The sequence below is a fragment of the Bombina bombina genome, chromosome 1 (assembly GCF_027579735.1).
Source record: "Bombina bombina isolate aBomBom1 chromosome 1, aBomBom1.pri, whole genome shotgun sequence".
In the NCBI taxonomy this organism is placed as follows: Eukaryota; Metazoa; Chordata; class Amphibia; order Anura; family Bombinatoridae; genus Bombina; species Bombina bombina.
Genome location: NC_069499.1, coordinates 1,493,887,523 through 1,493,906,691, shown reverse-complemented (window position 1 = coordinate 1,493,906,691; position 19,169 = coordinate 1,493,887,523). Strand labels below are relative to the sequence as shown.

Genomic DNA, 19,169 nt, shown 5'->3' with positions numbered 1-19,169 from the left:
CTCTATTGGAAGTCTATTCCATGGGGCTTATTTATGATAGTGCAAGCGGACATGATATGATGTAGCGTATCATGTCTGCCGCACATCGATAAATGCTGACAGCATGAGCTGTCGGCATTTATCATTGCACAAGCAGTTCTTGTGAACTGCTTGAGCAATGCTGCCTCCCGCAGATTTGCAACCAATCGGCCGCTAGCAGGGGGTGTCAATCAGCCCAATCGTAAAGGATCGGGCGGGTTGATGTCCGCGGCCTCAGAGCAGGCGGAGAAGATATGGAGCAGCGTTCTTTAGACCGCTGGTTCATAACTGCTGTTTCTGGCGCTGTTTGTGCAAGAAGTGGATTTGCTAATTACTCTTGTGAATACCAGGCTCTATACTGAGATCATGACTCCTTGCTGCAAATTCTGTGAAACATGCTTTTAATTGTCAGCTTTATTAAAGCCCTTAATATAATATTTCTATTAGACTTTCTATCATTTCACCCATCTGAGTTATACATATTAAAGTGATGGTAAACTTTCCCTTTTATAAAAACAGATCTGGAATATTAGTGATAATTTAGATTGAGTTTAATTCATCAGTTGAAATGAAGATGCGCTATAACTTGCTTTTTAATATAGATATGAATTTTAAATTCCCTGCACTCCGCCAGCCACTTCAAAAGTCAATTTTTCTTATGCTAAAGGTTTGAATTGTTGTCCAATCAGCACTCTAGGTACAACAAAAGGGCCATATAGGGAGAGCGCTGATTGGACAACAGTTAGCTCACAGAAAAATTGACTTTTGAAGTGGTCGGCAGATTGCGGGGTATTTGAATGTTATATCTATATTTAAAAAAGCAAGTTATAGCGCTAACATTATCACTAACATTCCGAATCTGTTTTTATAAAAAGGAGAGTTTACCATCACTTTAAGGTCGGAGTCCATATACCAATTTAGTAACCTTCCTTTGAAAAGTTTCTGGTTTATGTATCTACTTCTGTAGATATGGACTCTAGAACTATATACAATATTATTTTATTTTTCTCTTATTACTTCCTTTTAGACCATTTCTTTGTGTACATTTCAAAGCTGATCTATACTTTTTCATTCTCAGTCTACCCAGGTAGAGCCATGATCCAAAATCAATGTTAAAGGGACAGTAAAGTCAAAAGTAAATAAACTGATTGGATAGAGCATGACATTTTAAACAACTTTCCATTTTACCTTTATTATCATTTTTGCTTAGTTTTACTTGGTATCCTTTGTTAAAAAGAAATGCAAAGTGAGCTAAGGAGTGTACACATGTCTTTAGCCATCTGGCAGCAGTGTTTGCAACAATGTTTATAGCAGTGTTATACATAGTTACAAATACTGCTGCCATAGACTGCTGTAGACACGTGCATTCTCCTAAGCTCCTATAAGCCTTCAACAAAGGATACCAAGAGTACAAAGCAAATGTTATGACAGAAGAAAATTGGAAAGTTGTTTAAAATTGCATGCTCTATCTGAAAGTTTATGAATTTCTGGTCTCCCTTAGATTCCCTGTGGAATAGCGTGTAAAACTCTTGAGAAAACTTCGGTTTCAACTCTTGGGAGGATCACAACTGCAGATGAAAAAAAAGTATATTTGTATCACCAAGACAATTGGGCTATTATGACAGCATAGACCAAGCAGTCTGAGGTGAAATATAATAAACTTAGGTAAGTTGCTGTTAATGCAAGCACAGCAAATCAAAGCACACTGATTTCTCAGATCTGTTATTGCCTCACAGATAGGAATCAGTGTAGAATTGCAAGTAATTATAAAAGTCTTTTATGGTCACTAATAAGCAACACTAAACTTCCTTTATATACCTGCCTGCAATAAATTGAGAGATTATGCAGGAGTGGTTGTTAGTACAAAAAAGAAGAGAGAGAGAGAGCAGCTTGAGGTTTCTAGTTGTACTGTCTCTTTAAATAGCACACCGGAGCAGGTCTTGTGAATAAGCAAGTAAGTTGAAAGGAGCACAAAGTTTGTATAAGCAGAGTAGAGCTTTAGTTGTTATGGCTGTATATATATATATATGCAGTTAAATGGAAAGCAGATTCTATTTAAGCAAAGCACTCTGTGCTGTTAAGCTCAAGATGTAATGTGAGCTTAAAACAGATAAATAGTCCTTACTTTACAAAGGTAGTCTCCCAGGCTTGTCTGTGAAATGCAGCAGGGAATGCACGCAGCTTGAACTCCAGGCAAGCTGACAGGTTTAGTTCAGTACTTCAGTAGAAATAAATGAAGCTTGTAATTTTGCAAAGCAATGATGTCCGTTTGCAAACAGGTAGCAGAAGTGCAATGAATCCAATTAGGAAGGATCAAGAAAGGAGTCTGAAATGAAGGCTTAATTTCCAAGTAGCAGGAACAAACAAACAAACTGTGAAACAGTATTATCTGCAATAACTAAGCACCTGTTTAATGTCAGGTGATCCCTTAAGTAAAGGGAAAGGTAAAACCATGTGATGTGGAAATGGAAGGAGAGATGCAAAACAAGGAGTGGAATCCTCACATAGCATCTCCCCTCAAGTTCCTCAACAGTTCAACAGTCTAGAATTCAGCCAAGACCTTGTTGGACATCTGGCTCCATTTGAGATACTAAAATCTGGTAACCACTGTTTACAAATAGTAAAGCACCTCTGTAATGTGTCCCTTATACAGTATTATAGCACAGTTTATTTCTGGAAACTTCAGTAATTCTATTTCCTTAGCTGAAGGGCTGCTGATTTCTCCTCTGCTGTAGTGCTCAGTGCTAACACTGGCTACTTGTTAAGCATTTTGTCTTCTTTTTGGTATCTATCCTCTAGTGTTGTCTGCTGCACTCACACACATACACATCTGTTCTCTTGCTGTATATTTATGTCCTCTGTGCAGGGGGACTAGCTCAATGAAATCACTTTATATAAAGTGACAACTCTAGCTTGTGCTAGGATAACAGCATTTTTTAAATTCTTGTTGACATGATCGACATACCTGTCCCTTCAAGAACCCATCTCAGTTGCAAAACATATTGCTTTATCTGCCTTTATCTTTATGAATACAAGATTTATCGGAATGTTTGCCTTCTAGGAGCATATTTATTCATCAGTTTTGTGTACACAGGTTTTTGACTATATCACTTGGGGAGCCTTTTCAAATGAAATAATAAAGTACAAAGGGTTTTCACTTTGTTTTCACCCAACACCCTTGGAGCTGGGAACAAGTTTGAAGACAATTTGCCAATTTCTTTCTGCACCTGAATCCTTTATATCTTTACTTAAAGGGCCATGATACCCAAATGTTGAAACACTTTAAAGTGATGCAGCATAGCTGTAAAAAGCTGACTAGAAAATATCACCTGAACATCTCTATGTAAAAAAGAAAGAAATTGTACCTCAACATGTCCTAAGTATTCACACCCCATTGCAAAGGACTTTAAGCAGCAAATCAGTATGTCTGTCAGGGACAGGCAAGGGAGTGAGCCTCATGCACACTTATGTTATTTCCCTATTCAATTTAAAGGGACATAATACTCATATGCTAAATCACTTGAAACTGATGCAGTATAACTGTAAAAAGCTGACAGGAAAATATCCCCTGAACATCTCTATGTAAAAAAGGAAGATATTTTACCTCACAATTTCCTCAGCTCAGCAGAGTAAGTTCTGTGTAAAAAGTTATACTTCAGTTACTGCCCAGCTGCAGGTAAAAAACATAAAAAAATGAAGAAATGAACAGCAGCCAATCAGCATCAACAGTGTGATCTCATGAGATTTCATTGTAAACGTCCTTAAGCTGAATAGGGAAATAAGATGAGAGTGCACGAAAGCTTGCTCCTTCCGCTGTCCCGGGACAGACATACTGATTTGCTGCTTAGAAGTCCTTTACAATGGGATGTGGCTACTGAGAAACTTTTGAGGTAAAATATCTTTCTTTTTTACATAGAGATGTTCAGGTGATATTTTCTAGTCAGCTTTTTACAGCTATACTGCACCACTTTCAAGTGTTTAAACATTTGGGTATTATGGCCCTTTAAGGAAGTTCACTATGAAATCTCATGAGAGTTAAGTGAAATCTCATGAGAGTTAAGTGAAATCTCATGAGATCACAGTAAAAAAAGTTCATGACCTGTTGATGCTGATTGGCTTTTGTTCATTTCTTCATTTTTTTTATTTTTTTTTTACCCGCAGCTGGGCAGCAGCTGAAGTATAACTTTTTACACAGCACTTCCTCTGCTGAGCCGAGGAAATTGTGAGGTAAAATATCTACCTTTTTTACATAGAGATGCTCAGGTGATATTTTCCTGTCAGCTTTTTACAGTTATACTGCATCAGTTTCAAGTGATTTAGCATATGAGTATTATGTCCCTTTAAAGAAGCTTTAATGAATGTTTTGTCAGAATAGTAATTTTATGGTTTAGGAAAAATGGGTTACTCTGGTGCCAACTCACCTTCATTGTCTATGGGTTATTATTAAAATAATGGACAAGCTTGCTTCTTGTGTAAAAATGAACGGTATATTTCAGTGAGACAGCAAGGCAGACTGTTCCACTCCTGCACAGCATGATGGTATGAATGGTACATGGTTAGGCAGAATCAGTTAACCTACACAAATTGCATCACATTCAAATATACAGAAAAGGAATGACTAAGGGCCAGATTACAAGCGGAGAGCTAAATATCGCTTGCAAGCAACAAAGCAAGCGATATTAGCGATCCAGTTTGTAATACCAGCACACAATAATGAGCGCTGGTATTACAAGTAAATCGCAATGTAAACGCGAGCTTGCGTTCGCATTGCTAGGAAACATTGTGCTCACAAGAGCCCGCTTCCATTGGCAGTGAAGGGGGAAAGTAGCGCAGTGATGGGTAGCATTTTTAAATATATATGTACATGACTATATACAGATATATTTATGTGTTAATATGTGTTGTGACAGAAAGTCTGGTTTGGTGATAGAGGGAGTATATATTAGACCAAGTTTAAAGGGACAGTTCACCCAAAACATTTCTCCCCTTTAAATTATTTCCAATGATCCTTTTAACCTGCTAGAGTGTATTAAATTGGTTACAAGTAGCTCCTTTACTCCTATTTCAGCATTTGAAATAGCTGATTTAGCCTGTGGTATCGCCACCTACACTGAACAAATTAATACTGGAGTATAGGCTATTGAATAGCCTAAGTATACACAGCTAGCAGAAGAGATTACACTCTCAGTGGGATGCAGGATAGTTAAGTAATAAAATGATAATTTTCCATTGTTCTCTCTATGTATTGAGCTTTGGTGTTCCAGCCAAATAAAAGATAAGGAAGCAAGTCTGTTTACACAAACTTAGAACATAATGAGATCTGATATCACCTTTAAAGGGACATTAAACACTAAATACATGCTAGATAGAATGATGCATTCAAAGAAAAGATTAGTCCATGACTAACATGTAGATGTATTTTTTAAAGTTTCATTAGTTGTTTAAAAAGTGACAAAATAAGTGTAAAGTTTTAGTGTCTATAAAACACTGGGAGCTGCCATGTTGTAACTTGTGTTACCTTCTCTGCTGTGGCCAATTAGGGACAGTTATACATAGGCAGGGCCGCCATCAGGGGGTGACAGGGGTGACTCCTGTCAGGGGCCCAATGGGCCAGGGGGGCCCCATGAGGCAAGAACTAAAAAAAAAAAAATTTTTTTTTTTTTTACATTTTGGCAGCCACCAGTGGGTACTACAGCAGAGTGCTAATTGAGCATGGGAAATGTTATTACAAGGAGTAAAGTATTAGCATTTGAGAGGATTTCTGAGTGTGTACTAAACCACTATGCACAGGGTGAGACAGACTTGGCACTTTGTTTGTAGAGTGTGTGCCTGAGTCAGACGGCAGATCACTTTCATTTGTAGAGGAGGTAGGACTTATTTAGCAAATGTTTTTTATTTCTTTTTGCAATTTCGGATTGTAACTTCAGTGTGGTAGTAGTTATATGGTGGGGCCAGGGGTCCATAAAAACATTTTTTTTAGCAGCAGTGTATTTATGATTATTTGACAATGCAGTCAAAATTCTATGTTTAAAACCATGCAGAAATGTTTCCTCCTCAATAAACAAATGGTAGGTGCCCTTTTGGCATATATATATATATATATACATTCCAGTTTACTGCCCCTTTATGCAAGGACTTTCCAGATGTAAGGAGACATTTTATCTAAGATTTTTACATCTGCATAAAATGTTATACTCTCAGACTAAGATTGCTCAGTGTTTGAAATGAGACAGGTTAACGTAAAACTGTTCAGTTTACACTACAGCTGACTTAATTTTGAAATACATACCAACAAGCCTAAATCCTGCATTTAACCAGATCTAATGGTATGAGTACCACAGCTTATTGTTTCACCAAGACCATATAGAGTACAGCATATTCAAAATCCATTAGTACAGCTGACAGATGGGAACATTTGTACACTATATTTGAAGTGGTGCTCTTGGTTGGGGAAAATGGGGGAAAAACAAACAAACAAATGTCAACCTTTTAAAAGACTTTCACAGAATTATTTTTGTCTACACATTTACAAATATGATTCTTTAAAAGTGATCTCTTAATTTCTGCAGTTGTCTGTTCCTTTTTAGGACATTTTGACCTTACTACTGATTATTCACATCTTTCTACAGACTTTGAGACTAATGAGACCTTTACGGAAGTTACCAATCCACCATTTAACCTTTAAATTATTGTTTAGGCAGGGCCCTTCCTTTCAGCCACTGCATGCTGTTGTCATCATTTTTCAGAACTCCATATTTTGTTTTCTAAATCTCTTTTTGTCTTACAAAACTGTAGTCTACCTCATTACTTGTCAGGTCAATGTAAACAAGTGCTGAGTGTCTGTTTGGGTGTCTGTGTCTGAGTGTGTTTCTTTGCGTGTCTGCTAGAGTGTCTATATGTGAATCCTTATGGGTGAGTGTGTGTGTGTGTGTGTGTGTTTCAGTGTATGAGTGTGTCTGTATGTTACTACCTTTACAACATTTCCAAGCTTAAATAGACACTTAAGAATAAAGTGCATATACGTTTTAGTCACTTGGTCAAAAATTGCACATGTCAAAGGGTGGGGGGGGGGGGGGCCCTGATCAATGGTTAAGTCAGGGGGCCCCAAAATTTCTAGTGGCGGCCCTGTACATAGGTCATTAGAGTGTGCAGCCAATGGTTGTGCTGGATTTAACAGTGTTCTGCACTTCCATTTCTAACAGGAACTGAAAAGCTCACAATTTCAGAATGGAATTACAGGCAAAGAGGACAAAATAAAAATTAAAGTATATTGCAGAGTTGTTTGATTACATACAATTTATCATTTTATATTACCACCTCAAAGTGTTTAATGTCCCTTTAAGTTCAACCCATTGTAATAGGCTGTGGTTTCAAAGCACAAAATCAGCTACTTCATATACACAAATAAGCATGAAAATGAAATTTCTCAAATATTTTATACTCTGCAGTTGGTATAACAAGTCATATAAAATACATTAATGGAAAAACAATTTTACAGTGCACTGTCCCTTTAATACATTTCATTTTACCATTTTGCTAAGAAACCCCAGGGAAGTGATTGGTGTTTTTTAGTTGTGAATACCTTACAGCTGTTAAAGACAATTACACTCAGGTGTGGCTCATGATTACTGCTCCTAGGGTTTAAAAGGGAAGATTACAGCCAGGCAGGAGGCCTGATATGATGCAGACAGAGATTTGCTGTTTTGGAAGCTTGTGCAGAGAATTTTGTCCTTTTGCCTTACCTGTGAACAAACTGTATGCTGCTGTTAAAGTCACCTTGCTATTTTGGAAGAAAATAAAGTTTTGAAAACTTTAACTGGATTGTCCGCTATTGCATTTAAACCCTAGAAGACAGTGGTTGCCAAAGATTCTTGTTACAGTGTATATACACTTAATAACACATAAATGTATATAATCATATACATATATATTTACATTGTGGTCTATGGGAACACACAGTTCCCATAGACTGCAATTTCAAAGCACTTTTCAGTGCCGTTTTTTTTTCTAACACCCCACTACCACCAACTTTAGACCCCAAAAACTGCCTAGTGCAGTTGTTTTTAATTTAAAAAATGCTACTTTTTTATGTTTTATTAAAAACTACAATGCGCTCTATTTTGAGGGCATTTGGGGCACTTTTAGAAAATTAACCAGAGATCTAATCTCTGGTTAATTTTCGGAGCGCTAATTGCCACTTGTAATGGCTGGTTAATTATCACGCTCCCGCAAACAGGCACAATATTTTAGCTCTCTTCTTGTATAATCTAGCCCTAAGGTGTGTTTAAAAGGCTGTATCATAAAATACATGTCCAAATTATGAAAGTATACCTATCTATAGCTATTCCTGGGCTTAGCAGATCTAGATTTTAGAGTAATTAATGTTTCTTATTTACACAACAGATACGTCTGTAGTAGCCACTGTCTCCTGGCTGGCTATAATGTCACACAGCAAATGTTAGAAAATGCCTGGTCAGCTGTTTTCATCTTTTGCTCACTTTCAACCACCAATCATTTCTACTATATCAACTTTGTCCCACAGGTATATCCACTGTGTGTATGGGTCTGCATTTCAATTTTAAATATTTAATAATAATAACAATAGTGATATATATATATATATATATATATATATATATATATATATATATATATATATATATACAGGGCTGACTATACATTGTGGTTAGTAAACAGAAATGTCCTATTGAACTATAAAATATAAATTATGCATAACCAGTTTGTATAGATAACCTGTGGGACAATTATTTTTATTTTATTCTATTGTTCTGCGTTGTACACAAAATGAAGGCTCTGTGGTCTAGGGAATTCTAGACATTTTCTCTCATTGTCAAACTAGAAAAAAATATCTTTTTGCTTACATATGCCCACATTTTTGTTTCTAAAATCAGCATTTGCTTACAGTAACAATACAAGGAAATAAATGCTAAAAATATAATATGCTCTGCTAGTCTATGCACCGTCTGTATAATAAGGAATTTCCTGAAGGCAGGTGGCTTTATGATCAGCAAAACTATTAGTTATAAGGAAATGCATATATACAATTAGGGAGGGGTTTTTAGTTGTGGTGGTGTAATTAATAGTTTAAGTATATTTGAGAAGCTGTGAAAGATGAAGATCCTTTCAGGATTTATAACTTTCTCTTCCTGGTTTAAGCAGTTTGCAGTGATGAAGAACTGGGGACAGAGAAAAACCTGTACCATGATAGGGATTAAAGGGACATTAAACCCAAAAATTTTCTTTCATGATTTAGAAAGAGTATGCAATTTTAAACAACTTTCTAATTTACTTCTATTATCTTATTTGCTTCATTATTTTGATTTCCTTTGCTTAAAAGCATATCTAGATAGGCTCAGAAGCTGCTGATTGGTGGCTGCACATAGATTCCTTGTGTGATTGGCTCAGTCATGTGCACTGCTGTTTCTTTAACAAAGGATATCTAAAAAATGAAGTAAATTAGATGATAGAAGTAAATTGGAATAGTGTTTAAAATTGTATTATCTATCTGAATCATGAAAGAAAAAAATTGGGTTTAATTTCCCTTTAAGTCATGGTCAAAGTAACAGACCAAGGGCCCAATAACCAGTAATCAAGCAAGGGACAGGGAAGGAAGGCACCTGGTGCAGTAACAAGGGAGGGACCAAGCAAGAATCAGCAGCCTATCAGAAGACCTGCCTGAATATCCAATCATGTTAGGGAAGATACACTGTGAATGTACAGGGTGAGAATGTGCCAAGTAGTTGGCTTTGTGACACTTTTTGCACAGGCATGAAAATTAACACCAATACATCATCATTGTCTGTTAAGCAAGAGCGCATTTCTTTCCAAATGTGCAGAGATTGAAGAGAGATATATAATAAATGATGATGGTGGCATCAATGTGGCAATATATTATGTATATGTATGTACATAAATGTTTTGTTATGGCACTTGATTTACACTTCAATACCGGGATTGGTGTGGACAACTTCAAGCAGGCTTCACTGTTATAGATAAGCCACATATAATAATATATGTGTATATATACACATACATATAACAAAACACACACATCATGTATTTACAATATTTTAGCTTAGTTAAAAGACAAAATATGCCATTAATTACACCTCTGAACCACAAACACAAATAAAAATTGCTAAAAAATAGTAGAAGTTAAACCCATATATAATAATAATAATAATAAATTTGCTAAAGACAGCAGTGGGTTAAACCCATATATAATAATAATAATAATAATAATAATAATAATAATAATAATAATAATAATAATAATAAATTAATATGTTTAATACCTCTGAATCAGGTGTATCTGGGAAAGTTACCCTCAAGTAGTTAAAACGAGCTGCTCTTAGCACATTAAACCAAGCCACAATTTCCTGGAAAAGAAAAATGTTGTTGAAAAACAAATATTTCAAATACTAAATGCTTCCCTGTTGAGTAGATGTTTGTGTCATGTGAACCTGATCATGGAAGTCCCACTGCATTACATAATGTTTCAGCATCAATAGGTGTATTCAGGATGTTGTTCCCTCTAATTATTCCATTATAAAAGAGAAACTTGTTATGCAGTCTGCTCTCCTCTCTCTCTAAACTAAATCTACCTCATAGTCCTTCTAGTGCTATTCTGCAATGTGATGGCAAACAGCCATTTTTTGTCCTGTTTTTCCTCAGTTCACCTTTTTCTCCCATAATGCTCCTTATATATCTCCTCATGCAAGTCCCCACTGCTACATATAATAATATGAGAGAGCTCAGTGGGAAAACGTTACTAGTCTTGAGACAAAAAAGTTATTAGTGCATTTAGTGTTAAAGATGGGCAAACGCAAACAAATTTTGGATGTTGCAATTTCTTACTTGCCCAGGACTAGCTGGTTTGTGGAAATTTCTAGTGATATATATTTCACAAAGCTAAGAGGCCTCAGTGAAAAGCAAGCATGTGTGAACTTTAGGTCAGCAAAATAGTCGCCACTTACAGTTTTTGTGGAACTACATAAAAGTCTACTTGCCTCGCTCTTTTCATGGTACACAAATATGCTCCTTGTCTGGCCATCTTTTACAAAAGTAATCTCCAACCCATTTTGGTGTCCGATTTTCTCCCCTTGGAACATGGCATTTAGAGTAGTAATGGGTATTGTTCCCCTAAGACCCCTGATCTATGGAAAGCAAAAGAACATTACAGAAACTCTTACGTACATATACATTCTTTATTATCTGCAATAGGAATAAGCTGAAGACTAACAATTCCTAACATTCATTTAGATGCTTTTATTCCACCAGTCATTAAAGGGACAATAAACACTAAGGGCCAGATTACAAGTGGGGTGCTAAATAACGCTTTCGTGACAACGATATTAGTGCTCTACTGAGTAATTCCAGCACACGGTAATGTGCGCTGGTATTATAAGTTGACAGCAATGTGAATGCAAGCTCGCGTTCGCATTGCTGGGAAGCATTGTGCTCACAAGAGCGCACTTCCATAGGCTCCAATGGGATCCTTGTTCTGATGCTTTCATACACGGCACAGGTGCCTATATACATATATATTTATGTAATATCAATAAATCCCAGCCAACGAGTCTTAGAAATCTTTAAACAAAGGATTTTTAATTGTATATGTTATGTATACAATTAAAAATCCTTTGTTGAAAGATTTCTAAGACTCGTTGGCTGGGATTTATTGATATTATGTTATTATTGAGTCAAGGACCAGACTCTATCCCGTGCATGAGCATATTGTAAATTTATCTAGAAGATGGTGCGGTCACTGTTTGGTAATTATATATATTTATGTGTTAACGTGTATATACATATTAACACATAAATAACTACATATATAAGCATATAGATATATATTTACTGAAAACACCTAGTTCCCATAGACCGCAATGTAAAGGAACATTCTAGTGGTGTGGGGTTTTTTTTCTAACACCCCCCACTCGCCAACTTTAGCCTCCAAAAACTGCCTGGTGCAGTTATTTTATTACAAAATAAAATGCTACAATTTGTATTTTTAATAAAATACACACTATTGTATTTTGGGGGCATTTGGGTCACAATTATAAAATTAACCAGAGATCTCTAGAGCTTATCAGTCATTTCTGATCTTTATATCCTTAAGACAATCTGATGATATTAACCATTATAGAAAAAGCAGCATATATATAAAATATACAGACCGCACTTGCTGGGTTTCAGAAAAACTTCAATATTTCTTTATTCCGGTGACTTTTCGAGGAAAATCTCCCCTTCCTCAAATTTTCCTCGAAACGTCACCAAAATAAAGAAATTTTGACGTTTGTCTGAAACCCAGCGAGTGTGGTCTGTATATTTTCTATTTAAAGCCCCTGCCGGCACCCGGGTTGATGTCATTTTTGGTTAGTGAGAGTGCATATAACATTTCTGTGTATATATATATATAGTCCTTATTGAGGAAAAAATGCACTCATTGGTCTTTTTAGCACAATATACAAACTTTTAATTCATTTTAGAAAGACATCATAAAACGGTCATAACGTTTTGGTGTTATTCCAACACCTTTGTCAAATGTTGCCAAGCATCACAATCAAGGAATACACATATCCCCAAAAGAAGAAAATAAAATGCAACAATTAGGAGCGGCCCATATAGGAGTACAAAATGATAAAAAGGATATCGTAAAAAATGAATGAAGACTGTATCGATATACACTTCTTCCCAGGTTGTATGGTCCCTTTAAAAGCATAATGCTGGAGAGGATTTGCAACCCCTTGGAAATACACGGTACTGGAAACCAGATAGAGCTGTATGGAAAACAAGGGTAGAAAGGGCGCACACTGCTCTAAGCGTAGTAGGTTAAAAATGAGTGGAATTTGTTTTATAAACTAACACATTCAAACAGCTAGGAGGTATGATAAAAACACATATATATATATGCACATATAAGGATTCTCACGGCCCAGGAGAAACTTCACAAGTGTATCAGTTTGTCTGATGTACATATATATGTGTTTCTTACCTCATAGCTGTTTTGTGAATTTGCATTCGTTGGTTTATAAATACATTCCCACTTATTTTTAACCTACTACACTTAGAGGAGTGTGCACCCTTTGTACCCTTGTTTTCCATATATATATATATATAGTTTTATGGTTTATTGTGTAATCATCTTACATATCTTAATATCTGCACAATTACAATTTTTATGTAAACAAAATAATGATATATATTGGTGAATCTGTTTTAAGTTTCTAGTTGAATACTCTCTTATTATGATAAGTTTTCTAAAATAACTTTCCAACTAAACACACTGCAAAAGAACCAGTACTATTTTAAGTAAAGAAATATTTAAAGTAGTAAAGTATTTTAACGCAGGCGGTGAAGGAAGAATACTCACATCATCTCTAGTGTAATACTTTAGTAATCCTTCAGAAAAAACAAACTTCCTCCTTAAAAACTGTCCATTGTCTCTTCCTCTCTTCCACAGCATACCTTCCTTGTGTGCTTTTATAGAAAAAAAAAGGTTAGCTTACCAAACAAACTTACAGGAATAACATTTATTGTTAAGCTATATCTTAAAGGGACACTGAACCCATTTTTTTCTTTTGTGATTCAGATAGAGCATGCAATTTTAATCAACTTTCTAATTTACTCCTATTATCAAGTTTTCTTCATTCTCTTGGTATCTTTATTTGAAAAGCAGGAATGTAAGTTTAGATGCCGGCCCATTTTTGGTGAACAACATGGGTTGTTCTTGCTGATTGGTGGATAAATTCACCCACCATTAAACAAGTGCTGTCCAGTGGTCTAAACCAGAAATTGGCTGACTCCTTAGCTTAGATGCCTTCTTTTTCAAATAATGATAGCAAGAGAACGAAGAAAAATTGTTAATAGAAGTAAATTAGAATGTTGTTAAAATTGCATGCTCTATCTGAATAACAAAAGAAAAAAAATGGGTTCAGTGTCTCTTTAAATGTAACCCTAAGGCCAGTTTTTCAAACATTTTTAATATCCTTATATGTCTACTTATTTGAGTTGCAAGCTGCCTTATTTAAATATATAAGAGGACTGGGAGACATTTGCATATGGGGTCAGGATCAGACCTCGGATCAGAACACATGACCATATAGTTCCTATCAGCTATATACCTATAATGAACTTCACATCAGACCCTTTTGTCTACATTGCCTGATAGTTATTTGCCCAAACTAGACCACAATTTAGTCACATGACCCTGAAGATCCTGTTAATTATATGGACATACCAGTCCTAAAATCAAACTCCATGGGCCTATAGTCCCTACTAACTACAGTGTACAGGGACTTTTTGCACATATTTTACAGGATATTCAGTGGACTTTAGTAACATTTTTCTGCAGTCTTCCAATAGATTTATATATCAGCGAAGTTGGAGTGTTATAAGGTTCCTAAGCTTTACTTACTGTGGGCTGGGTGTTGTACTGCGCATCAGGAGTCACACTGTTCTTGAGGCTGCTGTTCTAAAGCGCTATTAGAAGGTAAACTGCTGCAATCAGAGCCAGGCGCCACACTAAGTAATGTTGGATTAGCGCAGCAGGCTCTCTGGTTATTCTTCTGCCTGGTCTGTGCATTGTAACAAAGCCAGTGCGCTAAGTTTTATTACTTTATACCTTTCCTATTTGGAAGTGAACCTGGCCTTGTCCCTGGCACCAAGCCAGGGGGAGGTGTTAAAAGGTCATCTCTGTGTCCCATTCAGTGCTTGGGTATTGCGCATGAAGACTGAAGTATTCTTGTTCCTGGACTGTTCTTCTGACCTTAGCAAAGTTTCTAGCTTACGTAACCTGTCTGACCCTTCTACTGAGATATGCTATTTGTGGACTGATTTACTGGTTCATGATAATTGGAATTGTGCTCTGGCTTTTGAGCTATTATTGTCCTCTTGTTCAGACATTTGTTTCTGGACAGCTCTTCTGGTTCTGACCCCTGACCTGTTTACAGATTTTCCTTCTGATTTCTACAACCCATCTTCTGCTCAACTAGTTCCAGGTAAAAAAAAAAAACACGTAATCCTCAAATTACCTTATATAATAACAGAATAGCAATGTGTTTGCTGCAATTGTTTTTATTAATGGTCAAACTCTTCCTTTTTGGAGGAGGCGGAGCCAATGTGGACTTAAGACTGGAGACAACAGGGCTTTCCAGGGTCAAACTAAATAATGAAAGTATATTGCAAAGTTCTTTTACTATGCATAAGTAATAAGCATGTAATATTACAATCTCAAAGTGTTTACTGCCTATGGACCTCAACCTCAAATGCTCTATCTAAGCAAAAATGACAATCAATTCCAACATTTACCTGTGTCATACACAGATCTCCTATTTGATGTAAACTCTTTCCGTTCATACTTTGCTCTGATCCATTGTTCTTTTAAGACCCTGGAAATCACAGACATGTAAGAATAAATAAACAGTTCACAAAATTGACAAAATAAAGCTAAAGAAACTGGCGTAATAGATTTAATACACTCCTGGGGTCTATTTATCAAAGCATCAACTGAAAATACGTTTGCATTCCGCATCGTATTTGTCGCGAGATTGATCCGCCGTAGTTATCAAAGCGTCAAGATCGTCAAATGTTGAAATTTGTGACGTAAAATACGATCACACGTTCTCAATCCGACGCAGATTGATGCTTGTATCATTACAGATGTTTCGAATTCACATTCAACTCTATTTGACCCTTTTCCCAATTTATCAAACATTTAACAGGTACGCTTGCGTCTATTCCGACGTAGCGTACCTAGTTTCAATCCGCCACCTTTGAGGTTGCGGATGCCATAGAACTGAATGGGAGTCTAAAAAAACACAGAAAGCTTATGTTCGATGCTGCAAGAGAATGAAGTATATTACATAATAAAAGTAAATTAGAAACTTTATTAAAATTGTATATCCTTTCTAAATCAAACAAAATTATTGCTCCACATTTGGTGCACTAGTAGATATAGGGATAAAAATGAAAAATACATTACTACTTATGGATTATGCTACAAATTTGTCTCTCATTACAAAGTAATGGGACAATATTATTTCTACAAATTTGTTAAAAAGTTTTGCCCCAAACTTGTCGCCCTAATAAATATAGAGATACAAATGAAATACACAACATAATATAGCTAACTTGCTTTTTTTTTGTGAAAAATCTATGTGCACCATGTTTAAGCCATGGTATAAATAAAGTTGAGAAAAACCCGAATAACCGCGACATCGATGACTGTTAGTTAACACCAGTACGATACTCTTCGCACCTTAATTGATGCGCGTGTTTTTGACGGCTTTTTTGATAAATAAGGGTATCATATTCAGATCCGGGTTAGCGATGTCTGGCGAGCGTATTGACGCTTTGCTAAATAGACCCCCTGCAGTTAAAATAGATCACTGGGTAACACTTTAAAGAGGAGAACTTTTTTTTTTTACAACGTCCCTTTAAACATTCCAGTGCAAAAAATATATTTTAAACAACTGTTTAAAATATATCTCTGGATAAGAGAGTTGTTAATTGGATTTTCCACCTTTGAACTAAACTCCAACATGGGTTTAACAAAGAGTGGCATTTTTAAAAGAAAGTTTTAAAAGATTGCTTTATTTTTGTTTCTGCTGTATTATTTGAGATATGGGGGTCAATTTACCAAAGTGCGAGCAGACATGATACGATGTAGCGTATCATGTCCGCCGCACATCGATAAATGCCGTCAGCATACGCTGTCGGCATTTATCATTACATAAGCAGTTCTTGTGAACTGCTTGTGCAATGCTGCCCCCTGCAGATTTGCGGCCAATCGCCTGCTAGCAGGGGGTGTCAATCAGCCCGATCGTATAGGATCAGGCGGATTGAAGACCGCAGCCTCAGAGGCAGCAGACAAGTTATGGAGCAGTGGTCTTTAGACTGCTGTTTCCAGCAAGCCTGAAGGCTCGCGCGGAAACAGGGGCATCAAGCTCCATTCAGAGCTTGATAATTCGGTCCCAATGTGTATAATAAATTAATGATTAGTATTTTCACAGAATATTTTTTTGTTGTGAGCTGTATAGCAGAGATGAGCAGAAGCAAAACATTTGTTTCATCTGAAAGATTTGTTTCCCAATGTTCGGTTGAGCCAAATGTCATACATGTGGTCTTTCTTTCAGACGAATATTGGATTTGGATTTGCTTCCAATGGGAACAGGAAATATATGCAACATTTTTAACAAAAAATCTTACATTATAGAATTTGACAAATTAAAAAAAAAAATCTTTCAATGCTAACAGAACATACAACTCACTGATTGAATTTGAGACAAGCTTACAGAAGCCACACAACTGCACATTTCAGTACCACTAGTCAAAGTGATTGGGGCCCATTTATCAAGCTCCGAACGGAGCTTGTGGGCCCGTGTTTCTGGCGAGTCTTCAGACTCGCCAGAAACACAATTTATGAAGCAGCGGTCTAAAGAATCGCTGGAAATCAACCCGATCGAGTACGATCGGGTTGATTGACACCCCCCTGCTGAGTCTGCAGGGGGCGGCGTTGCACCAGCAGCTCTTGTGAGCTGCTGGTGCAATGTTAAATGCGGAGAGCATATTGCTCTCCGCATTCAGCGAGGTCTTGCGGACCTGATCCGCACTGTCGGATCAGGTCCGCAAGACCTTTGATAAATAGGCCCCATTGTCTGAGCTTTACCTAGTCTACCACCTCCCTATGCTAGATTAAATCCAACATTTAGTGTCCTGATTGGCTGTCCCTAAAATAAATCATTAATAATACTATCCCAGGATTGGACAGAGGACAATACACACAAAACTGATCAGACCCCTGTACATCATTACTTACAAAAAAGCTGATTAGCCAAATATAGCTCCCCCTTCCTGCACCTTTTTTGGATCTGAACAGCACAAACAAAGTAATAAATGTATTTGGTCAAGCAATCATTTGTTCTTCATCCATTTTGCCCAATAATGAAATGGCTGTTCGTAAATTAGACAACTCGCCGAATTTATATTTGTCCAAAGCTGAATGCATATCTCTACTATGTAGAATAGTGATTGTTAAAGGTAGATTAAACCCAAAATGTTTCTTTAATTATTTAGATAGGAGCATACAATTTTAAACAATGTTCCAATTAACTATTATCTATTACATCTCAGAGATAGTAATCTAAGTGTCATGAAAAGCAGCAACGCATTTTATGAGACCCATAAGATAATGAAAATAAAAAAACATATCAGATTAAGTGGATTCTAAAAAGTGTGTTTCAATTGATTTAAAAAAAGTGTGTTTCTTAATGAATAAGTAAATGGGGAAAAAAGTATATTGTTTATTCCAGACTACTGGGAGCTAGCTGAACACATCTGGTAAGCCAATGACAAGAGGCATACATGTGCATCCATCCAGCTAGTTCTCAGTAAATTACTGATCCTGAGCCTACATAGGATGCTCTTCAACAAAGGATGCTTTTCAACAAAAGATACCATGGGAACTCAAAGACAATTAGAAAATAAAAGTTAATTGGAAAGTTGTTGAAAATATGCATGTTCTGTGTGAATCATGAAAGTTTAACTCTGACTAGACTGTCCCTTTAAATGTACTTGAGAGTTTTCTTTTTTTTTCCATCTTTTTCAACATGAGTTAACCAATGAATGACTGGTTATAAATGGCTATAAATACCAGTTTGCATACCTATCAGTTTGTCAATTATTAAATGCTGTTACAACAAATCTGGCATTGCACTTTTAGGGTGCAATCACATAGTTCACATAAGTTTCAGCGCAGCTGCTGAAACCCACGTCGCCCGTAAGTTCACCTCGCACATCGGGTGAATCACATAACCCACGCCACCATATGATATACTGGCATAAGTAGGCCAAACTGCCGATGTTCAGAAATGTGCGCAACTCCACGTTTCTGGCATCGCCAGTACTTTACTCCAGTATATTGCATGCGCAATTGAAGATTAAAGAGTAGGAGTGTCTGTGTTGACTTCACTCATAAAAATTGAAACCGAAACCAATTAATAAACGGACACGTGAAAAAAACCTATATAAACCCATGTGTAACCGCCATATTTGCCTATGCTAGGATTGTTCACTGAGCTACAACACAGGGCCTAGGAGTGGAGGTATAGAGAGTGAGAGAGAGGAGC

General features: G+C 36.5%; 1 protein-coding gene across 2 annotated transcripts in view; it reads right to left on the bottom strand.

Moving 5' to 3' along the window:
* ADAP2 (ArfGAP with dual PH domains 2) overlaps positions 1 to 19,169 on the bottom strand; it is a 101,266-nt gene that overhangs the window by 31,279 nt on the left and 50,818 nt on the right. For both annotated transcript variants that reach the window (XM_053707449.1, XM_053707440.1), the window contains 4 exons: positions 15,352 to 15,431; positions 13,415 to 13,521; positions 11,049 to 11,195; positions 10,335 to 10,418 (listed from right to left, as the gene is read on the bottom strand). In XM_053707449.1, the coding sequence (XP_053563424.1) occupies positions 10,335 to 10,418; positions 11,049 to 11,195; positions 13,415 to 13,521; positions 15,352 to 15,431 (418 nt within the window). The remainder of the gene's footprint in view (positions 1 to 10,334; positions 10,419 to 11,048; positions 11,196 to 13,414; positions 13,522 to 15,351; positions 15,432 to 19,169) is intronic.